This window comes from Lucilia cuprina, chromosome 5, assembly GCF_022045245.1.
Source record: "Lucilia cuprina isolate Lc7/37 chromosome 5, ASM2204524v1, whole genome shotgun sequence".
NCBI lineage: Eukaryota > Metazoa > Arthropoda > Insecta > Diptera > Calliphoridae > Lucilia > Lucilia cuprina.
The window spans coordinates 5,153,040-5,166,156 of NC_060953.1; the positions used below are offsets into that span (position 1 = coordinate 5,153,040).

The following is a 13,117-nucleotide window of genomic DNA, read 5'->3' on the forward strand; positions in this document are numbered from 1 at the left end:
ACGAACATATTCATATGCTTAGAACTTTGCAATGAAAAGTTATACTGAAAAAACCAAAATGTTTATTCCGCCCACTTTTCATTTAAATGACATTGTCAACATAAATTTCATCATTGAATAACTTTCTTAATATACAATCAATTTAAATGAAATTGAACATGGAAATAGACTGAGAATTCGTCTTTCAGATAATGATGCAAAATTTGATATAGCTTCTATAGTTTCAGCAATGTACTGATTTCAACAAAAAAGGCTGTAAAATTAATAGTGGGCGTGGAAGTGGTAAAAAATTTACTTTGTCAAAAAGTCCTATTTCCATACTCTCCAAAGCAGAAAAAATCTTTTAATTATCTCTTAAACTAAACAAGTTACATTAAAATAACTCAAATTGTCATTAAGCGCACTTAACATTTTTGAGTCCTTTTTTACAAAAGTTTCGTCTTTGCATAAATTTCTTAAAACACAATTAAATCCAATTAAATTAAACAGGATCGTAGAGCAGGATCTGAACTTACTAACAGTGCAAAAATAATTTAGATAGCTTTTATAGTTCCAACAATATAACGGTTTTAAACATTAATGACTGTAAATGAAAAAGTAGGCGTGGCAGTGGTTAGTGTCATCGTAAAGCCCAAATTCCAGTCTATCGATATCAAAAGAAAACACGTCGATATCTCTTAAAACCAACGAGTTATTCACAAAAATGTAAAAATGTTATTAGGAAAAACACCTCCTACTCGATTCTGTTGACCTGGTGTTTTATTAAAATTTTTGGCAAAATTTTTTGGCCAATTTTTGGTGCTTTACAGAACAAATTTTAAACGCTTATAACTCTGGCGTATGACAAGCAATTGTAATGAAATTTTACACAGAGAAACCTTATGAACAGGACTATATGCGAAAGGTATAATTTGTTTGCCACGTCCCTTTTTCTTTAAGAAATCTCAAGTTTAAAACGAACATATTAATGTGCTTAGAACTTTGCAATGAAGATATATATTTTTTGCAGTTAAACACCGTAGTAAAGCTTACATTTCCCTCTTTCAAATATAACGGAAATCTTTTCAATATCTCTTAAATTAAGCGAGTTATACTGAAAAAACCAAAATCTTTATTTCGCCCACTTTTAATTTAAATGACATTGTCAACATAAATTTCATCATTGAATAACATTCTTAATATAAAGTCAATATTAATGAAATTTGGCATGAACGTAGAGCAAGAATTGGTCTTTCATATGGCGATGCAATATACGAGAGAACTTTTTTAGTTTCAGCAATATAACGATTTTAAGAAAAGAGGCTGTAATATCAAAAGTGGGCGTGGAAGTGGTAAAAATTTATCTTCATCAAAAAGTCCTATTTTCATTCTTTCTAAGGCAACAAAAATCTTTTAATTATCTGCAAAACTAATTGAGTTACAGTGAAATAACTATAATAGTCATTAAGCACACATTTAATTTTTATGTCCTTTTTTACAAAAGTTTCGTTCTCGCATAAATTTCTTAAAATACACTTAAATCAAATGAAATTTAACATGGTAGTAGAGTAGGATCTGGCCTTACTAACAGTGCAAAAATAGTTTAAATAACTTTTATATTTCCAACAATATATCGATTTTAAACATTAAAGTCTGAAAATGAAAAAGTAGGCGTGGCAATGGGCGTTAAAATTTAGTGTCATCCTAAAGCCCAAATTCCAAACTATAGACATCAAAAGAAATCTTGTCGATATCTTTTAAAATCAACGAGTTATTCACAAAAATGTAAAATTGTTTTAAGGAAAAACACTTCCTACTTGATTCTGTTGACCTGGTGTTTCATTAAAATTTTTAGCAAAATTTTTTGTCCAATTTTTGGGGCTTTACAGAGTAAATTTTAAACACTTATAACTCCGCGATATGACAAGCGATTGTAATGAAATTTTACACAGAGAAACCTTATGAATAGGACTATATGCTTAAAAGAAAAAAATTTTGCCACGCCCCTTTTTCTTCAAGAAATTTCAAGTTAAAAGCGAACATATTCATGTACTTAGAACTTTGCAATGAAGAGATATATTTTAAACAATTAAACACCGTAGTAAAGCTTACATTTCCCTCTTTCAAACATAACAGAAATCTTTTCAATATCTCTTAAATTAAGCAAGTTATACTGAAAAACCCAAAATGTTTATTCCGCCCACTTTTCATTTAAATGACATTGTCAACATAAATTTCATCATTGAATAACTTTCTTAATATACAATCAATTTAAATGACATTTTGCATGGACATAGAGCGAGAATTGGTCTTTCATATGGTGATGCAATATTTGAGAGAACTTTTTTAGTTTCAGAAATATAACAATTTTAACAAAAGAGGCTGTAATCTAAAAAGTGGGCGTGGCAGTGGTAAAAAATTTACTTTATTAAAAAGTCCTATTATTGATCTCTCTATGGCAAAAAAATCTTTTAATTATATCTGAAACTAATTGAGTTTCATTGAAATAACTAAAACAGTCATTAAGCACACACTTAATTTTTGAGTCCTTTTTTACTAAAGTTTCGTCCTTGCATAACTTCCTTAAAACAAAATTAAATCAAATGAAATTTAACAGGATCTTCCAGCAGGATCTGGCCTTACTTACAGTGCAAAAACAGTTTAGATAGCTTTTATAATTCCAACGATATACCAATTTTAAACATTGAAGTCTGTAAATGAAAAAGTAGGCGTGGCAATGGGCGTTAAAATTTAGTGTCATCGTAAAGTCCAAATTCTAATCTATCGATATCAAAAGAAACCTCATCGATATCTCTTAAAACCAACGAGTTATTCACAAAAATGCAAAAGTGTTATTAGGAAAAACACCTCCTACTCGATTCTGTTGACCTGGTGTTTCATTAAAATTTTTGGCAAAATTTTTTGGTCAATTTTTGGGGCTTTACAGAGCAAATTTTAAACGCTTATAACTCTGTTATATGACAAGCAATTGTAATGAAATTTTATACAGAGAAACCTTATGAACAGGACTATAAGCTGAGGAGATAAAATTTTTGCCACGCCCCTTATTCTTTTATATATTTAAGATTTAAAACTATTAGATATACAAGCTCACAGCAAAGTAACAATGAAAGTCTTTTTAACATGTAACATGTCAAAGCCAAGCTCCTTTCCTCCTCTTTTAAAATCAAAAGAAATCTCATGAATATCTCTAAAACCGAGTGAGTTATGCTGAAATATCTAAAATTGTATTCCCGCCCACATTTGCTGTTTTCGTTGGTTTAAAATTATGTTTAAAAGCTTATAATTCCGTTAAATGATCAAAAATTCGAATGAAACTTTACACCAGCCTTCCTTGAGATTCATACTTTGTGCTGAAAATATATTTATTTTTGCCACGCCCACTTTTCCTTACATAAGATTAGTTTGAAGATTAACATTTTCTTTTGCTTATTAAAGTGAGAACAACATAACTTTTTGAAAAAAGTTATAGACCGTAGGAAAGAATGTTTTCCCTTTTATCAAACAAATAAGAAATATTGTTAATAGCTCTTAAAATAAAAGTGAAATGTTGAAAAAAACATCAAATAGTAATTACGTACACTTTACTATTAACTTTGTCTTTGTATAACTTTTTAAGTACTTAACCAATATAAATGAAATTTCGCAGGAATCTAGAAAACGAACAGAGCTTCTCAACAAAGAAGAAATCATTTTGAAAATTAGAAAAAGTTTTGAAAATACCTTGAGTTTTATCATTACAATGTAAAATTTTAAAAATGCTTAGTGGTGATAATTTTACTACTTTTTGTAATATATTTTTTATGTCCATCAAATGTCCCCTTATTCTTGTACATACCTGTAAAATTTCACTAAAATTGATAGTGTATTAATAAAGTTATTCAATGTTAAAGTTTGTGTTTAAATGCCCGATAAATGAAAAATGGGCGGAATGAACATTTTAGTATTTTCATTGTAACGCACTTGGTTTAAGAGATATTGACACGATTTTTTTGTACTTAAAAGAGGAAGAGCTAGGCTTTACTATGGCATACAATTCATTGAAAAATATTTCCTTGTAACATTGTTCTAAACTAATAATCATCATAGTTTTAAAACCTAAATATCTTCTAGAAAAGGGGGCGTGGCAAAATTTTTATTACTTCAAAGAACACCCCTAATTGAAAGCATCCTAGGTGTAAAATTTCATTACAATTGCTTGTTATATGCTGGAGTAATGAGAGTTTAAAGTTTGCTCTGTAAAGCACCAAAAATTGGCCAAAACTTTTTGCCAAAAATTTTAATGAAACACCAGGTCAACAGAATCGAGTAGGAGGTGTTTTTCCTAATAACACTTTTACATTTTTGTGAATAACTCATTGGTTTTAAGAGATATCGATGAGGTTTCTTTTTATATAGATAGATTGGAATTTGGGCTTTACGATGACACTAAATTTTAACGCCCATTGCCACGCCTACTTTTTCATTTTCAGACTTTAATGTTTAAAATCGATATATTGTTGCAACTATAAAAGTTATCTAAACTATTTTTGCACTGTTAGTAAGGCCAGATCATGCTTTACGATCCTGTTAAATTTCATTGGATTTAATTGTGTTTTAAGAAATTTATGCAAGGACGAAACTTTTGTAAAAAAGGACTCAAAAATGTTAAGTGCTTGTAATGACTGTTATGTAATTTCAACGTAGCTCGCTTAGTTTAAGAGATAATTGAATGATTTTTTTTGCTTTGGAAAGTATGAGAATAGGACTCTTTGACAAAATAAAAGCTTAACCACTGCCACGCCCACTTTTAATTTTACAGCCTTTTTTGTTAAAATCAGTATATTGCTAAAACTAAAAAAGTTTTCTCAAATATTGCATCACTATCTGAAAGACGAATTCTCATCCTATACTCGTGCCAAATGTCATTTAAATTGATTGTATATCAAGAAAGTTATTCAATGATGAAGTTTATGTTGACAATGTCATTTAAATGAAAAGTGGGCGGAATAAACATTTTGGTTTTTTCAGTATAACTCGCTTAATTAAAGAGATATTGAAAAGATTTCTGTTATGTTTGAAAGAGGATAATGTAAGCTTTACTACGATGTTTAATTGTTTAAAATATATCTCTTTATCGAAAAGTTCTAAGCACATGAATATGTTCGTTTTAAACTTGAAATTTCTTGAAGAAAAAGGGGCGTGGCAACAATTTTATCTTTTTAGCATATAGTCCTATTCATTGGGTTTTTCTGTGTAAAATTTCATTGCAATTGCTTGTCATATCGCGGAGTTATAAGCGTTTAAAGTTTACTCTGTAAAGCCCCAAAAATTGGCCAAAAAATTTTCCCAAAAATTTTAATGAAACACCAGGTCAACAGAATCGAGTAGGAGGTGTTTTTCCTAATAACACTTTTACATTTTTGTGAATAACTCATTGGTTTTAAGAGATATCGATGAGGTTTCTTTTGATATAGATAGATTGGAATTTGGGCTTTACGATGACACTAAATTTTAACGCCCATTGCCACGCCTACTTTTTCATTTTCAGACTTTAATGTTTAAAATCGTTATATTGTTGGAACTATAAAAGCTATCTAATTTATTTTTGCACTGTTAGTAAGTTGAGATCCTGCTCTACGATCCTGTTAAATTTCATTGAATTTAATTGTGTTTTAAGAAATTTATGCAAGGACGAAACTTTTGTAAAAAAGGACTCAAAAATGTTAAGTGCTTGTAATGACTGTTATAGTAATTTCAATGTAGCTCGCTTAGTTTAAGAGATAATTGAATGATTTTTTTTGCTTTGGAAAGTATGAGAATAGGACTTTTTGACAAAATAAAAGTTTAACCACTACCACGCCCACTTTTAATTTTACAGCCTTTTTTGTAAAAATCAGTATATTGCTAAAACTAAAAAAGTTTTCTCAAATATTGCATCACTATCTGAAAGACGAATTCTCATCCTATACTCGTGCCAAATGTCATTTAAATTGATTATATATCAAGAAAGTTATTCAATGATGAAGTTAATGTTGACAATGTCATTTAAATGAAAAGTGGGCGGAATAAACATTTTGGTTTTTTCAGTATAACTTGCTTAATTTAAGAGATATTGAAAAGATTTCTGTTATGTTTGAAAGAGGGAAATGTAAGCTTTACTACGATGTTTAATTGTTTAAAATATATCTCTTCATTGCAAAATTCTAAGCACATGAATATGTTCGTTTTAAACTTGAAATTCCTCAAAGAAAAAGGGGCGTGGCAAAAATATTATACCTTTAACATATAGTCCTATTCATAAGGTTTTTCTGTGTAAAATTTCATTACAATTGCTTGTCAAATGTCGGAGTTATAAGCGTTTAAAATTTGTTCTGTAAAGCACCAAAAATTGGCCAAAATTTTTTGCCAAAAATTTTAATGAAACACCAGGTCAACAGAATCGAATAGGAGGTGTTTTTCCTAATAACACTTTTACAATTTTGTGAATAACTCATTAGTTTTAAGAGATATCGATGAGGTTTCTTTTGATATCTATAGATTGGAATTTGGGCTTTACGATGACACTAAATTTTTACGCCCATTGCCACGCCTACTTTTTCATTTACAGTCATTAATGTTTAAAATCGTTATATTGTTGGAACTATAAAAGCCATCTAAATTATTTTTGCACTGTTAGTAAGTTCATATCCTGCTCTACGATCCTGTTAAATTTCATTGGATTTAATTGTGTTTTAAGAAATTTATGCAAGGACGAAACTTTTGTAAAAAAGGACTCAAAAATGTTAAGTGCTCGTACTGACTGTTATAGTAATTTCAATGTAGCTCACTTAGTTTAAGAGATAATTGAATGATTTTTTTTGCTTTGGAAAGTATGAGATTAGGTCTTTTTGACAAAATAAAAGTTTAACCACTGCCACGCCCACTTTTAATTTTACAGCCTTTTTTGTTAAAATCAGTATATTGCTAAAACCAAAAAAGTTTTCTCAAATATTGCATCACTATCTGAAAGACGAATTCTCATCCTATACTCGTGCCAAATGTCATTTAAATTGCTGATATATCAAGAAAGTTATTCAATGATGAAGTTTATGTTGACAATGTCATTTAAATGAAAAGTGGGCGGAATAAACATTTTGTTTTTTTCAGTATAACTAGCTTTATTTAAGAGATATTGAAAAGATTTCTGTTATGTTTCAAAGAGGGAAATGTAAGCTTTACTACGATGTTTAATTGTTTAAAATATATCTCTTCATTCCAAAATTCTAAGCACATGAATATGTTGGTTTTAAACTTGAAATTCCTCAAAGAAAAAGGGTTGTGGCAAAAATATTATACCTTTAGCATATAGTCCTACTCATAAGGTTTCTCTGTGTAAAATTTCATTACAATTGCTTGTCATATGTCGGAGTTATAAGCGTTTAAAATTTGTTCTGTAAAGCACCAAAAATTGGCCAAAAATTTTTGCCAAAAATTTTAATGAAACACCAGGTCAACAGAATCGAATAGGTGGTGTTTTTCCTAATAACACTTTTACAATTTTGTGAATAACTCATTAGTTTTAAGAGATATCGATGAGGTTTCTTTTGATATCGATAGATTGGAATTTGGGCTTTACGATGACACTAAATTTTTACGCCCACTGCCACGCCTACTTTTTCATTTACAGTCATTAATGTTTAAAATCGATATATTGTTGCAACTATAAAAGTTATCTAAACTATTTTTGCATTGTTAGTAAGGCCAGATCATGCTTTACGATCCTGTTAAATTTCATTGGATTTAATTGTGTTTTAAGAAATTTATGCAAGGACGAAACTTTTGTAAAAAAGGACTCAAAAATGTTAAGTGCTTGTAATGACTGTTATAGTAATTTCAATGTAGCTCGCTTAGTTTAAGAGATAATTGAATGAATTTTTTTGCTTTGGAAAGTATGAGAATAGGACTTTTTGACAAAATAAAAGTTTAACCACTGCCACGCCCACTTTTAATTTTACAGCCTTTTTTGTTAAAATCAGTATATTGCTAAAACCAAAAAAGTTTTCTCAAATATTGCATCACTATCTGAAAGACGAATTCTCATCCTATACTCGTGCCAAATGTCATTTAAATTGCTGATATATCAAGAAAGTTATTCAATGATGAAGTTAATGTTGACAATGTCATTTAAATGAAAAGTGGGCGGAATAAACATTTTGGTTTTTTCAGTATAACTTGCTTAATTTAAGAGATATTGAAAAGATTTCTGTTATGTTTGAAAGAGGGAAATGTAAGCTTTACTACGATGTTTAATTGTTTAAAGTATATCTCTTCATTCCAAAATTCTAAGCACATGAATATGTTCGTTTTAAACTTGAAATTTCTTGAAGAAAAAGGGGCGTGACAAAAATATTATACCTTTAGCATATAGTCCTATTCATAAGGTTTCTCTGTTTAAAATTTCATTACAATTGCTTGTCATATGTCGGAGTTATAAGCGTTTAAAATTTGTTCTGTAAAGCACCAAAAATTGGCCAAAAATTTTTGCCAAAAATTTTAATGAAACACCAGGTCAACAGAATCGAATAGGAGGTGTTTTTCCTAATAACACTTTTACAATTTTGTGATTAACTCATTAGTTTTAAGAGATATCGATGAGGTTTCTTTTGATATCGATAGATTGGAATTTGGGCTTTACGATGACACTAAATTTTTACGCCCATTGCCACGCCTACTTTTTCATTTACAGTCATTAATGTTTAAAATCGTTATATTGTTGGAACTATAAAAGCTATCTAAATTATTTTTGCGCTGTTAGTAAGTTCAAATCCTGCTCTACGATCCTGTTAAATTTCATTGGATTTAATTGTGTTTTAAGAAATTTATGCAAAGACGAATCATTTGTAAAAAAGGACTCAAAAATGTTAAGTGCTCGTCATGACTATTATAGTTATTTCAATGTAACTCGCTTAATTTAAGAGATAATTGAAAGATTTTTTTTGCTTTAGAGAGTATGGAAATAAGACTTTTTGACAAAGTCAATTTTTTACCACTGCCACGCCCACTTTTAATTTTACAGCCTTTTTAGTTAAAATCAGTATATTGCTGAAACTAGAGAAGATATATCAAATTTTGCATCACTATCTGAAAGACGAATTCTTAGTCTATATCCATGTTCAATTTCATTTAAATTTATTGTATATTAAGAATGTTATTCAATGATGAAATTTATGTTGACAATGTCATTTAAATGAAAAGTGGGCGGATTAATTTTTTTGGTTTTTTCAGTATAACTCGCTTAATTTAAGAGATATTGAAAAGATTTCTGTTATGTTTGAAAGAGGGAAATGTAAGCTTTACTATGGTGTTTAATTGTTTAAAATATATCTTTTCATTGCAAAGTTCTAAGCACAAGAATAAGTTCGTTTTAAACTTGAAATTTCTTGAAGTAAAAGGGGCGTGGCAAAAATTTTATACCTTTAGCATATAGTCCTATTCATAAGGTTTCTCTGTGTAAAATTTCATTACAATTGCTTGTCATATGTCGGAGTTATAAGCGTTTAAAATTTGTTCTGTAAAGCACCAAAAATTGGCCAAAAATTTTTGCCAAAAATTTTAATGAAACACCAGGTCAACAGAATCGAATAGGAGGTGTTTTTCCTAATAACACTTTTACAATTTTGTGAATAACTCGTTGGTTTTAAGAGATATCATCAAGGTTTCTTTTGGTATGGATAGATTGGAATTTAAGCTTTATGATGAAACTAAATTTTAACGCCCATTGCCACGCCTACTTTTTCATTTTCAGACTTTAATGTTTAAAATCGATATATTGTTGAAGCTATAACAGCTATCTAAATTATTTTTGCACTGTTAGTAAGTTCAGATCCTGCTCTACAATCCTATTAAATTTCATTGGATTTAATTGTGTTTTAAGAAATTTATGCAAGGACGAAACTTTTGTAAAAAAGGATTCAAAAATGTTAAGTGCTCGTAATGACTATTATAGTTATTTCAGTGTAACTCGCTTAATTTAAGAGATAATTGAATGAACAATTCTCAGTCTATTGCCGTGTTTAATTTCATTTAAATTGATTGTATATTAAGAAAGTTATTCATTCATGAAGTTAAGTTTTCAAGTTCAGTTGAAAAAATTAGCTAATTTTTGATTTTTAAAGAGTTTTATAATTTTGTTTATAACTTTGTTAAGATTAGAGATATTTTAAAGATTTTTTTCTTTATGTAATAGCAAAGACTTTCAGCTTTCTTATAATAAAACATATTTTTTTTTAAATTTCTTCTTACTTACTTATATGTGTGGGTTCAAATTTACAAATAACAAGTTGATAAAAGTTTATGTTTTTTTTTAATTTTTAAATATTTATATGTATGTTTATTGGTTATATATCTGTATGTATATATTTTATTTTTATTTATAGAATATTTAATATATATATATTGTTGTTGCAGCTATTTAAATTATAAATATATAATTAATTTCTTTTATATTAATATTTTATAATATTTGTTAAATAAAAAATAAAGTTATAGTTTACATTTAAAAAAAAATAAAAGAAAAATATTCACATTTTTAGTTGTTTTTTGTTTAAATAATAAATGCAAATTTAAAGCACTTTTTTTAAGAAAAAAAATGTTAAATAAAAATCATAAAAAAACATAAATTATGGCGCTTATATATAAAAAAATTAATTTTAAACCCAGAATTTTACAAAAATTTTTTTCTAAATTAAATTAAGTACGTTAAACAAATTTGTTTTTTTTTTTTGAAGAAAAATAATAAAAAATTTACAAAAATTGCACAGTTTAGAAATATTAAAATTAAATGCCTGTTAATTAATAGTTAAATAAAATTATGATTAAAATTGTCAGCCATTGTTTGTTTGTATTTCTAACAAAACTTGGTTTTGTTTTTTTTAAACCCTCTTTTTTTGAATGGCAAGATTTTTTTTTTTAATTTACAATTATTGTTTTTTTGTTTTACTTTAAAAAAATTTAATAAAAAAATAAAATCATAATAAAAATTTTATTTTTTAAATAATTATAATAAAAAACTTAAAATTAATAAAAAAAATTAGCTTTTAAATTATTAAAAAAAACATAAATGTTTTTTAAGCAAAAACTATTTTAACAGGACCTAAAGGTAATTGTTTCATATAATTCCAAGCATCGACTCGTGTCATTTTGGCTGTTGAACTACCATTTATGCTTAAAATCTCATCACCATTACGCACTTGGCCAGTTTTTTGGGCGGCTCCCCCTTTAACAAAAAAAAAAAAACAAAAAAACAAAAATTTAAATTACAAAAATAATTTCAAAAATTTTTTGTTTCAAGTGTCAGTTACTTACCCATAAATACCTTCTTAACAATTAAAGGTCTATTACCCAAAGGAGAATCAAATCCTCCCTCAATGGAAAAACCTAAACCACAGCTGTCCTTGACAATTTCCACACAACGGGCACCATTAGGAGTAGAATCTTCTAAAATAATAAAAAAAACAAATTTAAAAAAATTGTTTAAAAAAAATTCTCTTTAAGAGAAACCCATTTTCTAGAGAAAATTTACCATGGAAAATATGTCTTCAAAAGAGAACAAATTTCTAAAGAAAATTTGTGTACAAAACAGATCCAATTTCTATGGAATTTTCTAATTTTTCTCCAGAAGACAGAAACTTATTTTCTAGAGAAAATTTATCCCATTTTCTATAGAAAACTTGAATCTTAAAGACATATTTTTCTATGAAGAAATTGACTCTGAAAGTGACTAATTTTCTATAGAAAGTTTGTCTCAAAAAAAGTCCCACTAAAGAGACACTTTTTCCATAGAAAAAGTCACTTCCAAGGATACACTTTTCAAGGATACACTTTCTCTTTTCACTATAGGAACACTTTCCAATAGAAATAGTCCCTTTTAAAGGAGCACTTTTCCTAGAAAGTAAATATGTCTCTTCTAGAGGAATACTTTTACTATAGAAAAAGTCTCTTATAGAGGAATACTTTTTCTATAGAAAAAGTCCCTTGTAGAGGAATACTTTTTCAAGGGACTTTTTCTATAGAAAAAGTTTCTTATAGAGGAAAACCTTTTCTCTAGAAAAAAAATCCCTTCAAGAGGAACTCTTCTTCTATATCAAAAGTCTCTTCTAGAGAAACTGTTCTCTGTAGAGTCTCTTTTAAAGAAAACTTTTTCTATAGAAAAATAATCTTCTAGAGGAATACTTCTTCTATAGAAAAAGTTTCTTCTAGAGGAATACTTCTTCTTTAGAAAAAGTATCTTCTAGAGGAATACTTTTGCTCTAGAAAATGTTTCTTCTAGATAAACACTTTTTCTAAAGAATAGATTTATACACTTTTTTATAGAAAAAGTCTAATCCAGAGAAACTCCTTTTCTTTAGAAAAAGTCTTATCAAGAGGAACACTTTTTCACTTCTTCTATAGAAAAAAGTCTAATCCAGAGGAACATTTTTACTATACAAAAAGTCTAATCCAGAGTAGCACTTTTTCTATAGAAAAATTCTCTTCTAGAGAAACACTTTAGCTAAAGAAAAAAGTTTTTCTAAAGAAACACACAAAAATCTCTTTTAAAGAAAAAAAACAAAAACGTGGGGAAAAAGAACTTCTTTCTAGCGGAGAGAAAAAATGTCTTACCTTGTGCTCTAATTTCTGCTTGCAAAGCATTGCGCGTCTCTTGTGCTCTCTCCAACAATTCACTGGTGGAAATCTTACTAACATCCGGTCTAGACAACTGACGTCTAGCTCTAATACTGGCCAAGGTAGCGGCTTCTGTTGTCGGCTGTGGACTACTACGGCTGCTCGAACTATTACTAGAGGGTGTGGCGGCAGGCGAGCTACCCTTAGAGGGACTCGAAGCGCATGTTTGATCTTCACTAGAGATTACATCTAGATCAAGATCTAAGGAGCGTGATGCCTTATGATAGCTGCGTTTCTTTTCGTAATCGATCTCACAGGGTTTCTCATTGAGACTGGAGAGAGAACCCAAAGAGGAACGTTTTTTGCTAAGTGGTTTTACCACAACCGATTCGGAGCGGGTTACGACTAAAACCACCTCAGGGCGGGGGGTCTGTGAGGAAAGAGAATTTAAGTTATCAGAGAGAAATGGAGAAGAAATTTCTTAAGCAGATAC

The 13,117-nt window shown here is 28.7% G+C and overlaps 1 protein-coding gene across 3 annotated transcripts in view; it reads right to left on the reverse strand.

Annotated features, from left to right (window-relative positions):
* Window positions 1-10,988: 10,988 nt before the first annotated feature.
* Window positions 10,989-13,117, reverse strand: part of LOC111674537 (pro-interleukin-16-like) — a 123,704-nt gene continuing 121,575 nt past the window's right edge. For all 3 annotated transcript variants that reach the window (XM_046951075.1, XM_046951076.1, XM_023435164.2), the window contains 3 exons: window positions 12,622-13,054; window positions 11,326-11,457; window positions 10,989-11,236 (listed from right to left, as the gene is read on the reverse strand). In XM_046951075.1, the coding sequence (XP_046807031.1) occupies window positions 11,088-11,236; window positions 11,326-11,457; window positions 12,622-13,054 (714 nt within the window). In that variant the 3' untranslated portion in view covers window positions 10,989-11,087. The remainder of the gene's footprint in view (window positions 11,237-11,325; window positions 11,458-12,621; window positions 13,055-13,117) is intronic.